Here is a 17,131-nt window from a genome sequence, read left to right as displayed (position 1 = left end):
CTCCTTCAGTTCCTCCAATACACCAAGTTCTCTCCTCAGTGTCCCCAGTCATGATCTTGCACTTCAAGAAACAGCTTCCTCCTACTTCTCATGTACTTACCACTCACTTTTTTGTTCAGCTGTCCACTTAGAAGCTATTTCTTCATAGAGGCTCTCCACTGACTGCCCCCAATCTAAATCAGCATCTCTTCTCTCATCGTCATTTGTCACTGTTTGTAGTCCTTCCTTGGGGGTGTTCAGTGGTGTTTATGAGTGTGATGCCCACCTCTCCCACAGTAGAGAGAGAACTCTATGAAGGCAAAGGCCCTATCGGCTTGGATCACCAATGCTCAGTCAATAGCTGGCCTCAAAACTTATTTTTGAATGAATGAATAAATGACATGGTTAATTCACTTAACCTGTATGAGCTGTATGTCCTTACCTGTACAATGATGGTCTTAACAACTTCTCAAAATTATCATTCAAATGAAGTAAGGTGATAAATAGCCCAGTAAAATACTTGGACAATAGTGCTCCATAAATATTATTTAAGACCTGGGAGTTCTTATCTTAATTCTCTGATTAAATTATTTTCCACGTGACTTGGGGTAAGTACTCTGCCTCTCTATGTCTCCCCATTTTCTTTTATTATTAGGTCAGACCATATGAAAATACCCCCAAAACAGTAATTTCATAAATTTTAATTTATACAGAATTTTTATACAGAGAAGTAAAATATAATTCAATAGTTTCAGACATATTACAACATACCTTATAAGCAAGATGAAGAGAGGGCATTTCTACACCATTTAGTGAGTAGTCATGTTGAGAGACAAGGGTTCAAAAGAATTGCCCCTCTTTGGCTGGTGTGACTCAGGTGGTTGGAGCCTTGCCCCATGAACTGAAATGTCACAGGTTTGATTCCTGGTCAGAGCACATGCCTAGGTTATGGGTTGGGTCCCTGGTTGGGGCACATACCAATCAATGGTTCTCTCCCTTTCTCTCTTCCTCCCTGCCCCTCTTGCTAAAATCAATAAGCATGTTCTCAAGTGAGGATTTAAAAAAACTTTCCCCAAATCATATTACTACTTGACAACTTCGTAGAAAAGTCAAGTTCTTAAGAAGTATTAGACCTCCACATTCTCTTTTACCTCTAATTTGGCTCATCTTATTTTTGTTTCTTGGGTTTTGGGAAATTTTTGTGACTCTTTGCCCTGCCACAGATCCCTGATCAGACTTTCCTGAGTTCATTTTCACTCAGTCACCCTTGGGCGGTGCCACTGAATGGCAATGAACTTTTTATTGCCTGCAGTTACAGACAGCTGTTATTTCAGGCCCCGTCAGGAATGACCTACACGTACATTCCTGAAATTGAACACAGCTACTGATGAGTTGATAATCCAATTGATTGGTGAATCTAAATTTATCTTATTCTTGGTGGATGGAGCTAAATAAAGGAGTATAAAAGGTGCACTGTATTGTATCATCAATTTCTCAAACATCCTCTTTTGTTTCTCTATTTCTTATGTTCCAGAAACTGCAGAGCATCATTTAGTGGCCTGTCACATGTGGTGTACTGACAGTGTGACCGAACTAGTCCCAGAGATCTTCACGGAAAAGGCAGGCAGAGTCCCGATCGGCTGAAGATTCCATCTGAATGGTGAGTGAATGCACAGGAAAGCTATTTCTGAGGGTTTTAGCAATCTCCCTCCGAACACTCTGGCTGTCCCAGCTGGCTGCTGTTGAAAAGGAACCACAGTGAGACTGGCATTGATTGTACACACAGAGGTGACTAGTAAACCCCCAGCTTCGAGTACTCCATGGGGTGGGACCTAGGCCACGCACTCGGAATGAGGCAGATTGGCTCTGACAATCAGCTACAGCCACACAGGCAAGGCAGAGGGGAAATTCTAGTGCAGCAAAGTACCCCGTCACTGTGGGAGCTGTTCTCACAGTTTTCTCTGGGGTCTGGCACTCCTAGGTGCTGCTTATAGAAGGGGAAATGAGCCCTGAAAAAAAGCCAAGACAACAGTTATTTCTTATACAGCTTTGCTCACCAGTCCCCGGGGACCGCTGATTCGCAGCCCTTGCATCTAATCAGAAGCTATATCAAGACTAGTGACAGGAGGCAGGAAGCATTTAGAGCTCCCCACAGACCTTTCTTAGAGCAGCAACCCTTACTCCATCTTTCCTCTTGTCCCCAAAGGTGTCAGGAGGCTATAAAGTTCCCTCCATGGTAGCCTGATTACTAGATTCTTCCATTTGCAATACAATATTGGTGTAGTGGATGCTGTAAATTCCCTGCAGCCAGATCTGATCCTCTCAGAGAAGATGAGGATGTCTGAGAAAGCAAAGTCCTCAGATGACTGTCACCAACATCCCTGTACCCTGCCACTAAGCAAGTTCTTGAGTTATTTCTTAGCAGCCTAATGTATCATCCTTAGCCTGAGCTGTCCTGGGAGGCAGTGGGACTCCTCCCACTGCCCACTTCGTCAGCCCTAGGACATGTCCTGGATAAAATCACCGTCTACTTGAGAAAGTAGTTTTTACAATAAACCCAACATCCTAGTTATTGTCACACATGGTTATAGAATTTATTACCATTCACTAAAAAAATTATTAACTTTTACTAGCATGTTTTTGAGATTGTTGGAATCTTAAGGTTAGAGCCTGTGCATCCTTCATCCTTCTGTCTTCAGTGATAGGCAAAGTGTCTCATAATCAGGAGATACTTAATAGAGATTAATTGTTTAAATCATTCCTATTATTTAACTAACTGTTTGGGTGCCACGTCAAGCAAGTGAAGTCTAATTTCTCAGAGCCTAAGGTCTTGAAGTTTGGGTGGCACTTTACCCCTTTATTCTACTCTGTACCCTCTTCAGTCAGTCCCTAGGGATGTCATCGCTATCCCTGTTGCCATGACGACATTGACAGGAGGGATGGTTTTCAAAGGCCCTTGGTAATACAAAGCACTTCACAGTTGTTTTGACAGGCAGCAGGCTCTAAGGGCAGCTCTACAAAGAGGAGGAAAATTACTGAGTTTATAGAACAGGGACTGGATTTTGTCCAGGGTGTTTACAGAACTCACTGACCTGCAGCAACATGCACTGAGAGAATCACGTGGTTCATTGTTAGAGACCAAATGTGCAGGTTGTGCACAGACACCACCCCGTCCACCGCCGAGATGAGCTCTTTCACTGAGTCATAGCTCAGGTTGCTTGGCACCCCTGACAAAAGGAAGGAGTGGGTGGTTGTTGAATGGGAGGTTGCTGTTATTCAACTGATATTACTCACTGAGATGGCTAATTGGGTCTGCAGTATCCCCACCCAGGTATCAACGTGTGCCATCTCCATTTATAGTTTCTTATTTCAAATGTGTACAAATCAGATTCATGACAAATATTTGCAGATTTTACTGTGCAATAATCAGCAACAGTTACATGATCATCCTTCATTTCCAGTGTGTATTATTAAACCAATTGTGCTTTTCCCAATGACCTTTGCATACACTCTGGAAGCAAAATGAAATAATCTGGGATTTGGTATCAGTTAATCCTGGGTTAGCATTCTGGCTATAAGTATTTTGACTTTATCCAAATCTTGGAACTTCTCTAATGTTCAGCATCATTTGCAATAAAATGAGGGTGATAAGAATAGTATATATTTCACAGAGTTCTTTGAGGAGCATATCAGAAAATAACTGCCCTTTGTAAACTGTGATGCTATACCAATGTTAGTTACCCAATAGGTCAGTTAAGTGAACTGCATTAATAGGTGATCCTAACATTGTAATACCATTATAACATTCCGTTTGTAAAATTTTACTAAACTTTCAAACAAAATAGAAGCAGACTCATGGAGACAGAGAGCAGACCGACAGCTGTCAGAGAGGAAGGTTGTTGGGAGCTGGGTGAAAAAGATGAAGGGATTAAGTGAAAAAAACCCTCATAGATACAGACAACAGTATGGTGATTACCAGAGGAAAAGGGGGTGGGGATGGGGGGTTGAAGAAGCTACAGGGAGATAAATGGTGACAGAAGGAGACTTGATTTCATGTGGTGAACACACAATACAGTATACAGATGATGTGTTACAGAATTGTACATGAAGCCTATACAATTTTATTAACCAATGTCACTCTAATAAATTCCATGAAAATAAAAATTTAAGTGAAAATGTTGATTTAGATTCATTAGTTAGGGTTTCAAGTTCAGGGCACAGAATGTAATAGTCTAACTGCCATCCTTGTTTCTAAAGAAATAGTGGGGAGCACACAGGAAGGTGGGTGGTCTGGCCAGCAGCCACTCGGCTTTCCTTGGGGGCTGAAGGAACTGGGGTGTCTTGAGCCTGGAGAAGAGCAGGCTAAGGAAGTAGGATGGCTTTTCTCAAACTTTGCAAGGATTGTCGTACAGAAGACTAGAAGGTATGAAAAGTCTGAAGTTGCTTGCTTTGGCTCAGTACAGGAGCCCATGGCTGGTTAGAATTGTAAAAGGTACCAGTTCGACCAGCACAACAATGTCAAAAGCCACTGGATGCAGTAGTAAATCCCTGTCAATTGAGGACGATCCAAACAGAATGCTGTAGAAGAGATTTCTAAGGCTGACCATCTTTAAATCTCTACTTCAATCCTATGTATACCACACCAACACCTGGTGTGTTCGTTAAAAATAAATATGCCTTGGCTGCGTTCCCATCCTCCTGAAGAAAATTTCTGTGGATGAGGCTCTGAAATCTATACACTTGCAGAGTAGCTCTCAACCTTGGATGCACAGTAGTATCACTGGAGGAGGTTTTAAAAATCCTGATGATGGGGTTACATGCAAGACCCATTACATCAGACCCTCTGGGGATAAGACCCAGCATCAGTACTTCCGATGCCTGTTTGATGACTCTAACAAAGTCAATGTCGAGAACCATTGTACCAACATTTATAAGCCACTGGACAGTGTTTCTACTTTGCAGTGGTTCTCAAGCTTGGCCACGTGTTAGAAAACACCAAAGCCAGTCGCCACCCCAGTCAGTTGTATCAGAGTCTCTGGGTATGGGGCCTGAGCTTAGGTGCTTTTAGAAAGCTTCCCAGATTGTCATGACCAGCTAGTTGAGAAGCGTTTACTTAAAAATATAGAGAGCATCCTTAACCCTCCTTCCTTGGAGTTAAGGACCTTGCTCACGGGGATTTTCCCCGTAGGGCTACTTTAATATTCTCTACAGTGTGAGTTCAGTGTAATCCCACTTCATATTGTTTCACAGAGGCAACAAAGCACCGGTCAACATGTACTTTTGCTGAATGAGCTGCACAAAGTACAGGATACCAGAAACAAATTAAAGGAGTTTTGTCTCAGATGAGCCATAGGATGCATTGGAGTCATGGGGGAAGTGGTTCTATTGTAGTAATAATAATAATAATAGTGTACCTTTTGGAGTCATGGGTGAAGTGGTTCTATTATAGTAATAATAATAATAATAGTGTACCTTTATTGAGGACCTACCCACCGTAGGGCAAGGTTTGTGCCGAGCACTTTATTTAGAGTGATTATTTTACTTTAGTATTTATAAGAACTTGAAGAGCTAGTTATCAGTGTTACAACTGCTATGTGGAGACAGAGAAGTTAAAAAGCATTGCTAAGGCCACACAGATAAGTGTGGTGTCAGAGTTCATGCTCTGAGTGTGAGGTGTTATGCAAATGCTAGACTCTAGGTGTTCCGACCCAAAGTTGGCCATTGTGCCCAGTGGGTCATCTCTGGGGAGTTCCCTTTGACCTGCTACCATTCACCTAGGACCCTTGAGACGAAGTCATGATCCCATTACCCTCTGTCTCTCTGGCCTCCTTTACCTCCACATTCATGGGGAACACAAGTCCACTACTCTTTCTTTCACTCTACGGAATAATGCTGACAAGCACAGGGACGTGCTCCCACTGACCTCAATGCTCCCCCACATTCTAGAAACCTTTCTTTTCTGAGGGAGAGCCTGCAAAAATATTCATGCAGCCAGGAAAATACTCAAATTGGTGTTTAAAAAATAGTTTCCCAGGTTAGTAAATACATGAAAAAAATCACTCAGCCTGACTCAGTTAAAGAACTGCATGTGAAGCCAATAAGATAAAACATTTCCCCTATCAGGTTAGGAAGGAGTCAGCGGTTCGACAATGCCCAGCGATGCTGAACTTGTGAGGGGACGGGCACTGGTGTAGGCTGGTGGCCAAAAAGACACTGATTTAGGATCTTTGGCAGGAATGGCAGTATCTGTCAAATTTTAAGATGCACAGAACTTTGGAAACAGAAATAACATTTCTAGGAATTATTCCACAGATATGTAAGTGCTAAAAATACATATGTATAAGAATGATAATTATACCATCGTTTTTAATGCCCATCAATAAGCAAGTACATGTATTCAGAGGAATACTTTGTAGCTATGCAAAAGAATGGGGTGTTTCTATGTATCTTTCTAGTATTTTTTTATCATATTGGAGATCTTTCCATATTAGTTATGGAAAGTGGAAAAAACAAGCGCAGAATCCCATTTGTTTAAAAAATACATACATACATGCACACCTGCACTATACATATACTACCTAAATGGTACACACACATATATTTATACTTGTGTATATATAACATGTACATATATAAATGCATAGTTATTTTTGAAAGGTATGTGTCACCTTATTAGTAGGCATTACCCCTGATGAATGGGACTGAGAATTCAAAGGTGGAAAAATGGGGAGACTTTTTAAATTCATTTTTACCTTTCCATATTATTTCAGTATTTTACCAAAGATAACTATTCTTTTATGCTAACCTAATTTGAAAACCTATTTTAAAAATTAAAAATCTTCCAGGTAGGAGTTATCGGACAGTTTCAGTGATTAGCTGTCCTTTCTTCCCTGGATAATCACCAGGGAAAAAGACAGGGAAATTGGGATATAGTCGTCTCAAATTGTGGACCAATCTGTCTAACCCCCTTTTAGTCAGTAAGTTCCATAACAGCCATAACAGCTGCAGCTCGCACCTGGCCCTCAGGAAAGGAAGCAGATGTATCTGTGACTTGTCAAACCAGACGTTGTCACCTCCAGGGTGACGAAGTTCACTTGTTACTCCATGACGTTCGACTCCGTTTTGTTTCACTACTGTCAACGTTATCATCTGCCAACAACGATAAGGCCCACTGAGAACAGAGCCCTTAAATGTAGCCGGGGCAGTAAACACTATGGAGATGTGAGCTGTTTTGAAGGCAATGCCTTCTGAGACTGTATCTACCTTATATATCAAAATACGCTAGACGAAAAAGAAATGTTCAGCCAATATCCAGGTATTTTTGATCATCTGCATTTTTGATGTAGTGCAAACCTCTGGTTCTGCTTGAATTTTGGGGGTGTTGTTCACAGTCCCCTCCTATAGAAATCTCGTTAGTGATACAAAAAAGACTAATCCAGTGGTTCTCCCCAGACCAGCTGCAGCAGCAGCAGCAGCAGCATCTTGTTAGAAATTCACATTCCTGGGCCCCACCCCAGACCTACCATCTCAGGAATTGGCGGGGTGGGGGATGCCCAGCAATCTGTGTTTTAACAAACCCTCCAAGTGATTCTGATGCCACTACAGCTGGAGAACCACCAGCCCAGTCTAACAAGGGTTCGGGCAAATCATTCACGATAGTTACAATGCTGCCTGAAGGGCAGATCTATGCAGCCTTTCCTGGGTCTTTTCCTCACACTTAGGGATCAACTAATATCTTTTCCATAACGTCCTCCATGCCTATCTCCACTGTTTGTGCATATTGTTTTTACACTGAACCATATCATTTAACATCTGTTGGAGGAAAAACAGAAGCCAATACTTTTTACTGGTTCTTGTCTGAAAGAAAATCATAGCATTTGTTTTTCCCCAAAACTCCTTATCAGTATAAATATTTTCTGAGATGCATCTTATCAGTGAGGCTACTCCCTTTTGCGGTCCTAGGGAAGAGGAAACACGGGTCCTAGGAATAAGAGTGAAATCACTCCTACCTTCCATGAGTAGGATGGAGAAGTCCTTTAAGATGGTGACGGTGCTGGCCAGAACCAGGACGGAAAAGACGAAGGTGCAGATTGGGTCGGCCACTTTATAGTCTGGCTGGAAAACGCAGGGGCTTTGGTTAACTGGTTCTGTGCCTCCTTGGCAGACAGTCTGACTTAAAATAAAATCAGTAAACCTCCCTGTCTCCTTCCCTCTCCATCACCCTTTCACCCCCCTGACACTTGACATTCAACTCAGAGGCCGCACTTTCTGAAGACTTAATCCTTCTTTTAGGCTTTAAACAACCAGTGAGGGAAGAAGAAAGACTACAAGACATGCGCTCCCATAATTTAAGAAGTAATGGAAAAGATACTCTTGAGTGTTTTCTCAAGAGGCCCGATTTAACGTCTCTGGAATTAAAAGAAGTACCCAGTGTGTGGTAGACTGATTTGCACAATACCCAGTGACTTTTCAGCCTTACTTTTGATGAGAAGGAAGCACGTCATCTGCCCAGAGGTTGCATACGAAGAAAGCAAAGCTGGATCTTGGTCTCGGCAGACTGGAGGTACTTTGGTGTTTCCCTCCCAAGTATGGCACATATTCGAGGCAGGCATCTTCGATACCATCCTAAGAGGACAAGCCAGGGCCTCATTCTTGCCTCGCTACTACCGGCCCCCTTAGCCTCAGGGTGAAACACCTGCTGTTCTGCCTCTGATGCAGTTTTGTGCCATGGAAAAGTATGTACCTCATTATCTCTAAGAAACTTGGCATCAACCTAGCCTTTATAAGCATACTCTCAAACTCCACTAACCCATATAATTTTGAAGTGTTTTCCTTAAAGCTTTCAGTGAGCATTTGCTCGACTGAATTCTGTTCTGTCTTTGTAATTTGCATTTGCATGTTTTCATTTTTTAGCGAAAATAATGCGGAGTCCCTGCTAACTGGGCAGGCATGACGTGAACAGAGATTGAAACTCTTTTCCTCCATCACCCCCGACCCCCACTCTAAACGCCCCCCTATTTGCTCTCAATACTGCCCAATAGAGATCTGTAGTGAAAATTTCCTGAGGGTCAGAGACCCTGCAGATCCATTCCCAGTTTCCATTAACACCCGGACTTTTTGGAGAGCAGTTACCTCCCCCCACAGTAGGTGATATTGGTGGGACCGTCATCCTGGTGTTCTACCCTTTCCCCCGCCAAGCAGCAGGTATGAGACCCAAACTAGGTCAATGAGACTCCCTTTTCCAGAAATAGCAAACTTCAGCATAATGACAAGAGATGGAAAAAATTGAGTTACATTCATTTCAGTCTTGTGTCTGGGACAGAAGTTGGATAGTTTCTGAAAGAAGTCCCCCTTATTTGTACCTTAATTTCTGTGTGGCAGTTTATCCAATGAATTTCAGCATATATGTATATATATAATTTTTTTTCTTAAGTGAGCTAGAGATCTTTCTGGTGCTTACAACCCAAGATCTCTAATGTATTCATGGTTCCATTGTGGTCCATATTGACTCCATGACAAAAGGAACCACTTTCCTGAAAGACTGGAAGTTCTACAGTTAAAGACACAGCTCTTAGGAATTTAAGTCTAAGGTTTAAGGCTTTGAATGCATGCCTGTTTGTTTGAAAACTTGCACAGTAGTTCGTTTAGGCAAACATCGTCTGTCTACCTTCGTTTAAGTTATCGGAGGATCCACTTCTACACAGGTTGGTCTATAAAATCACGACGACAGTGGGTGAAATCAAACATACTCACCTTGAAGTAGATAATAAGTGCACTGGTTAACACACTGATGCTCTGAAACAGATCTCCGAGGGTGTGCACAAAGGCTGCTCTGACACTGGCATTAGCTTGCACTTCCTTGTGACTGTGACCAGGGCGTCTCTGGTGCAAGATCACACTCAGTCTGAACGAGAGAACAGCATTCTCAGCACTCATGAGATTAACCCTTAAAAACCTGTGCAGTGTAATGGAAGGGTTGACAGTGGCGTATATTATCCAAATTGGCAGATAATTGAAATGGCAATGTTTTAAGATACACTATTTTGGACTAATTTTGAACACAAGTGGATCATAGCATTTAAAATTTGTCACGTAAGGAGAGACAACGAAGATTTCCCTCAGTTTTCCCTTCTATCCACCTGATGCCATTGTTTCACATTAAGCCTGGAAATCATCCCTTCTTAGATGAAAGTCAAGTGTTTGACGATGAGGAGGGGAAATAGCATTCAATGATGGCCCACTGCATGTCAAGCACTGAGGCAGGCTCAAAGCTGAGCTTTGGTGGGAACGTAATTAAATGTGCTGCTCTCAAATGCAAAAAGCAGCAGAAGGGATAAAATACAACAAGTGAATTTCATCAGGGTTGGATTTTTTAATCTTTTATTTCACTTAATTCTGTTCATTTACGTGACAATTTGAAATTTGAATAATTTTCTAATGGCCAACGATGAGTATACTGTGCTTATGTATATGTGGCTACTTATCCAGAGACTAAAGTATATTAAAATATTACAAATGTAGATGTAGATATAGGTACCCACACACCTATAAAATACTACAAAACTGAACAGTTCCTATTCACATCAGAGTTCAGTGGTAGTCATTATAAACTACGAACCTGACTCTATTTATCTATAACTTCAAGAGGTTTAGACCAAAGGTCAAATCAGAACTTTTTTACTGATGGCCAACAAGGACGGTTTTGCCTAAAAACTTTTTCCGTACCTTTCATTACAAAGGTCTTAAAAACTGTTGTTGGGTACCTTGTACCTCTATTTTCAATAGAGTGTCTGCTAAATCTCAGGCCATCGTCACAAAGTGAACTGGCTGTTCTCCACCAAAATTTGATTATTATATAAGGTACACTTTTCAGACTGTCAGTGTTCGGGCGATCTTAGAACCTCAGTGAGGAGTTGTTGTTCTGGGTTCTTCAGACAGCCTGCTATGGCTGACGGTGAATCCATGCTCGTTCTAGGTCTGCCGCATGTGCTCCTGACATTGTCATTCATTCTTCACTCACTGTATTTGAAGGGGGAAAAAAACTTACTTAGGGACCCGTGTGTGCCAGGCCCTGTTAAATGTCTGGGGCATAAAACCGAGTGAAAACAGACACGATCCCTCCCCATCATGGTGTTAACTATGAAGGAGATGCAGAGAACTTAGAAAGACACATACATACATGGACAATTCTAATTATAATAAGTGTATGAGAAACTGCTGCTACAGATAATTGACCAAGGGAGTCCGGTTTAGTTGGCAAGACAAAACAATTGAGTTGGATTCGAAAGGTTAGAGTTAAATGAGCTGACGAGGGGTGGGAATGTTTCAGGCAGAGAAAACTGAGCATGTAATAGCCTGAAGCCTCTGTCAGTGATTTTCACCCTGGAATCCCTTTGCAACCTGTACTACAACTTTCTGTCCTGATTTTGAGTCCCCAGGGAATAAATATGTTCCCAGATTATGGTTCTGATATCCCTATTCAGACAACACAGCCTCTAGCTGTACTTGGAACCTATAATCCCAGTTCTGGGAGAAAACATTAGAGTCATCAGTATCCTCATCCATTAATAACCACCTGATTGGCCAGGAAAGTCAATGCCTTTCAATTCCATTGTCTTTCTGAACATTGAAAATTGAGGTCCAAGTTCAAAAGCAGTGGCAGTAAAAAGAAAATGTGAATGGTATCTGGGTAGAAAGTCAAACTCAACCATTGAGTGTCCAGGTTTATAGGGTCATTAGCTAGGGGTATCCTTCATCTTTATGTGTCATTGACACAACTTATGTGACGTATGACTCGGAAAGCTGTGAGTATCTTTATGCTCCTGCAGCCTGTGGACGTGTTGTTCTCCTATGCAACAATGATATCATGGGCCCCCAGTCAGGAGGACATGCGCTCTGGTTTGCCTCCTGATGGTAACAGATTTGCATTGATCTACCCAGTGCCAGCGTGAAACACATTTTCAATATAACTGGGGCTGGAGGAAATAGGGATCTACTCAGTGACAGCAAGTGAAATACCACTCTTCTAACTCTTTAGTTCACAGATTTTGAGAAATGATTGGCAAACTAAGAGGTGAGGGACAGAGGCAGGCACAAGATAAGGATATCAGAGTGACCTGAGAAGCTTTTCCAAAGTGTGCATGCTCAGGTTTTACTCCAGTTTTAGAGATTCCCCTGTGCAACTTAAGAGGCAATGTGTCCCTCACTGTTTTCACTTTCATGTATAAACCCACTGCACAGTGTGCACCATGTTGCATTGCAAAATAGACAGAGATGATGCATAGATAGTGTATGAGTTTCCTAATGCTGCTGTAACAAATTCCAATAATCCTTTGTAGCTTAGAACAAGATAAATTTATTATCTTATAGTTCTGGAGGTCAGAAATCTAAAATGTGTGTGCAGGACTGCATTTCTACTGCAGGTTCCAGGGGGGCACCCATTTTCTCACCTTCTCCAGCTTCTAGATGTCATTTATATTCCTTGACTCCAGGTCTCGTCCTCCATCTTCAAAGCCAGCAATGCAGCACCTTCTCCCCTCTCTGACCTTACACTTCCCTTTTATAAGGACCTTTGAGTTACAGTGGGACTATTTGAATGGTCAAGGATAATTTCCCCATACCAAGATCCACCCTTAACTTAATCACATTTTAGAAATTCCTTTTATTGTGTAAGTTAACATAGTTAGAAGTGCCAAGTAATGTGGAAATTTTGGGGGGCCATTATTTTCTTCACCACAGATGATAGACCGTTAGACAGACAGACAGATGCAGTTGTGAATAGGGTTGCCCAGAGTCAGGGCAACCCTATTTAAATGGGAAGGAGCAAATTGACCAAAAAGATTAAAGTCCTGGCCTTTAAAACCCCATCATCATGAGCAATTGAGTAGTTCATTTGGGGAACAGCAGCCAAACATGACAATGATCACATGGCCCGTAAGAATGATTTAAGACTACCTGGTTAAGAGAATGGACCAATAGGCAGAAAATAAAGACAGAGTTTAGCTAACAGAACTTAAGGAAGAAGTTTCATGTAGTCAAAATAATGCAAAGATAAGATAGAGTGCTTTTGAGAGAAATAAATGTTGTTATTAGTTCTTTTAAAATATATGAAACTAATGACTATTTTATGGGGATGTTGCAAAAGAGAATTCAGAAGTAGAAAGGGGACTGAAGTAAATAATATGTAAGATCCCTTCCAACCCAGCTCTCTGGGAACCCATAATATGTTCCTTAATAAAAACCGAATAGTAGTAAATCACATCCCATTTGGAACCATCAACATGCATGAGAGAGCAGAATGGCCAGGACCCGATTCTGAGAGTGGTAGGTCTAGATTCAAATCCAGGTTCAACACCACCTCCTCTCTGATTTATTTAACCTCAGTGAGTTTCAGTTTTCTAATCTGTAAAGTAGGGATGTGGTGAACATTGAGCTTGATGATGTAGATCAAAAGATCGTAGCACAGTCCCTGGCACATAAGAAGCATTCAAAACGGTAGCTATTAGAAGCCCATATTAAAGCACATAAGCTAGCACAGCCAGCCTTCCTTTCAGTCATAGAGCTATTTGAATGCTCTCTCAGGTCTCCACCATCCCCCGCAGTGGAGGAATTAAACAAAAACAAAAAGTAACACAACAAACACACATCTACATCCAGACAGGGTTAATGACTGGCTTCATGGGCAGTGGCGGGGGGACTTACACAATGTTGGCTGCCACTGCACAGCCCGAGACGATGATCATCACAGTCGCCTGGATCTGGTAGTCGGGGTAGAGGAGGCGCTCACACGCCAGGTACACCAGCACACCTGTCACTGCCCAGACACACAGGATGGACAGCAGGGCACCGAGGATCTCTAAGGATGTAAGCACACAGACATCCGCACACAAACAATTTAGGAATCACCTTAATGTCCCCAAGAGTCATAAGGCATTCATGTTTCCTCCCTGCCAAAAACGGTTTCAAACTAGTTCACTCTGACTCACAAAGCAAAAGTTTAGAAAGATTTTTGCACTAAGATGGAGTAGTTTTATGTTGCATATATAAAACACCAGCACGTGACTTCATTACACTCCATGTTACTCAGTACTTTGAGGCAAATTTTTAAAGCATATTAATTGCTGCCTACCCATGCTCTTTTCCTTGGGATTTTAATTTAAGCAAGTGCTGAAATTGATTGAAACTTATTAAGAGATGAAATAATGAGACACAAAGAGTGAAAGGTATTTAGAAACTCTTAATTTTGCCATAAAACGTTTACAGCGTGCCAGCACCAGTATCTTCTGTGGATTAAAATAGTGAAAAGGGAAGTCTTCAGAGGGCACTTGAAAAATGAGTTTCATTTGCCAACTCAACATACCATAAACACGGAGGTAAGCTCAGAGGTATATCAACACTTTCACTGCATTTTAAGAGCGGCAGAAAGGAGAAGAAACATCAGAATGAAGACATTTACATTAATATCTAAAGACAAGACAGAGTTCAATTTGCCTGCTGAGTAAATGACATCTGCTCACTCAGGAGATTGTTAACACCTCACCCCGATCTGTAACTGATCTTGTGGATGGCTTCTGGAAGCCCACAGGGTCTACAAACATCCTGTGAGTCAGTGGACAGGCACGTTCCATCGTTTCGACCCCCCCTCTTTAAAGAGTGCACTGCAACATGCTTCCCATTGTGGGGCATGTTCCCTCGACTTTAGTTACTATGCACAATTGTCATGATTTTTGCCATAGTCACCTGCCACCTGTCTCATTAGACACTTCATATTCTCCTTAAATAATTGGACTTTTTATATTTAGCTTCTTCCTGAACAAAGATCTCCATGAAATTACATATTTGATGTTCTAGTTGATTTCAGCCTCTATGTCACGGTACTGCCTAATGCAATAGCCATCAATTGCCCATGGCTGTTTAAATTGAAATTCGGTAAAAGTAAAAATCCAGTTCTTCAGTAGCACCGGCCATGTAGTAAAGTGTTCTATGGCCGTGTGATGCTCTATACTATACAACATCTCCCCTGAAGCAGAGTTCTGTTGAGCAGCACTGGTCTTCTGATATGTCTGTGAACTTCCACGGCCAGGACTCAACAAGTGGCATTTGCAATTCTGAGTCCTCCCTATGCTTACAAAACATCCTATGTTTAGAGGACAGCTCTGGCCAATGGTATCAGCAAAGGTAAAGTAGCAGACAAATGATGGATGCTCAGCCAAAAGTACATTGTTTTCCAAGAGTGGCTCTGTTGAGGGACTGAGAAAGCATCTTCAGGTCACATTGTCACGACCTCTTTTTATCTATGTTTATTGCCTTCTCCGTCTCGCTCGCTGAATGGAATTAGAACTTCCTTCTATTCTAAGCTTGCAAAAGCGCAGTCCACGGTTGCTGGGCTGTGGTCCCTGGTGGGGGCGCCTTTCCGAGAAGCCTGGCCATGTCAGCGTGTCGCCCACCCCTGCCCCGCCCTCAGTTCTCCTTCACTTTCTATTCTTGCCCCCCTGTGAGAAGTTCTTCCATCTCTGCAACTTTTTTGTCCTGTCTGTGCCTTACTTTGCAAAATGGTAGGAGCTTTACCCTCATCCTGTCTCCCAGATGCAGAGTAACTTAATAAATGACATCGTGGCTGCCACCACACATGAGACCCTGGGGCTGGGGTGGTTGCCGAAGTGATCCGTGTGCTCCTGTTGACCCACTGGAGCATGGTCTGATGGATCTGGCTTTTAGCTGAGTTAACACTGAGAATGCATGTTCCCATCACGTGTCTGTTTTATCTAGAGATGTGCCTCTGAGGGATTTTTTCGAACAAGGCTTTGCTCTGTCCCTTTTGTTTTCACCCTCGGTCTGCCTCTGAGGCACTACGCTGCCACGAATGGTCCATAAGTGAACGGTACCTGCTCGGTGCCATCCAAACGTCAGCAGCTTGGAGGGAGGCTTCGAGGACAGCCACAAGGAGAAGAGGCTGAGCAGGAAACTGGTCAAGTCAATTAAGAGGTGGGCGGCGTCCGTGACGACAGCAAGACTCCCAGCCATGTGGCCACCTAGGAGGTGCAGAATGTCACACGTGTTAGGGCCCCAGACTGCAACTCTCTCCATATGCGTACTTACCAGAGTTGGTGAAAATGCCACAGACTCACGGAGCTTTAGAAGAGGACTTAACATTGATACCATCCACCTCTTCTTCCCAATTTGATGAGTCAAGAAACCAAGACCCTGAAATTGGGAAGGATCTAAGCATGCAGAAATGAATTTCAAGGGCACGGCCATTCCTAGGGGAATAAAGACACAGGGATCGGAAAGTGTGGGCATTCTCGGAGACCGTCCCTGTTAGACTCGGACATAAGGATTCAGAAAGGGCAGTGCAAAAAGACGAGGCTGGAGAGGTGCAGGCCAGATGGGAAGGGCCTCATGCTCCAAAGCAAACACAGGACTTTGGTCTGTAAACCAGATGACATGATGGCCTGCTTGGTATGTTTTTATTTATTTCTTTTTGGGCTTGTAATTTTACCAGAGTCATTACCACTTTCTACTTCTCTACTAATTTGTATAACCCACCTGAGTGCGAGACCCCTGCTGTGAATAGTGTGGGGGGTGGGGCACAGGAAGGAGAGAGGCGAGCCCCTTGCTTTGGGATTCCCGAGCACAGCAACCCAGTAAAGCGCAGGAAGAGCACTCATGCCCTGAAGTCCTGCCTGGCTTTTCTCTCCATTCCCTCCCTCCAGGTCCCTTTTGAGAAAACACCTCCAGCCTCTAAAATTGAAGTCAAAGGAGAACCTTGCCTCTTCCTTCCTGAGCAGGGCTTGTTGTTCGAGAGCAATAACCTTTATTACTCGCGTTGCATCTTCCCAGCAACGAGCTTTGCTGACTGATGGTCCTCCCAGCAGCTGTTTATTGCCTTCTGTACTAAAAAGCAATGGAGGCTGTCAGTCATCAGCCCCTCCGTCATCAGACTCACCTTGTCGACTAATGATTATAAAAAATTACGTATATGGCTCATAATTGCGGCAATCCCCCCAGACTGCTAGCTCTAGCTGCAGTTAATAACTGGTTTGTCAAAGTTTAATGGTCTGAAGCAAAGTAGTCTTCAAGCTTGTTACTGAGCTGTCGGTGCAAAAATCACAATGATTCATTAGGCAAAAAGCAGCATTTTGCTAACAAATCA

At 42.6% G+C, this 17,131-nt stretch overlaps 1 protein-coding gene across 2 annotated transcripts in view; it reads right to left on the bottom strand.

The window, feature by feature from the left end:
• Positions 1-1,322: 1,322 nt before the first annotated feature.
• Positions 1,323-17,131, bottom strand: part of SLC30A8 (solute carrier family 30 member 8) — a 30,580-nt gene continuing 14,771 nt past the window's right edge. Inside the window, exons 3-8 of one of the 2 annotated variants that reach the window (XM_045861422.1) lie at positions 15,864-16,010; positions 13,681-13,834; positions 9,733-9,883; positions 7,989-8,094; positions 3,072-3,206; positions 1,323-1,718 (exon numbers count right to left, since the gene is read on the bottom strand). In XM_045861422.1, coding sequence (XP_045717378.1) covers positions 1,573-1,718; positions 3,072-3,206; positions 7,989-8,094; positions 9,733-9,883; positions 13,681-13,834; positions 15,864-16,010 — 839 coding nt within the window. In that variant the 3' untranslated portion in view covers positions 1,323-1,572. The remainder of the gene's footprint in view (positions 1,719-3,071; positions 3,207-7,988; positions 8,095-9,732; positions 9,884-13,680; positions 13,835-15,863; positions 16,011-17,131) is intronic. The other variant, XM_045861423.1, reaches the window with a different exon arrangement.

Source organism: Phyllostomus hastatus, unplaced genomic scaffold (assembly GCF_019186645.2).
Source record: "Phyllostomus hastatus isolate PE091 unplaced genomic scaffold, TTU_PhHast_1.1 phas_scaffold_21, whole genome shotgun sequence".
NCBI classification, from domain to species: domain Eukaryota; kingdom Metazoa; phylum Chordata; class Mammalia; order Chiroptera; family Phyllostomidae; genus Phyllostomus; species Phyllostomus hastatus.
Note: the sequence above shows the minus strand (reverse complement) of the source record. Positions and strands in the feature narration are given on the sequence as shown.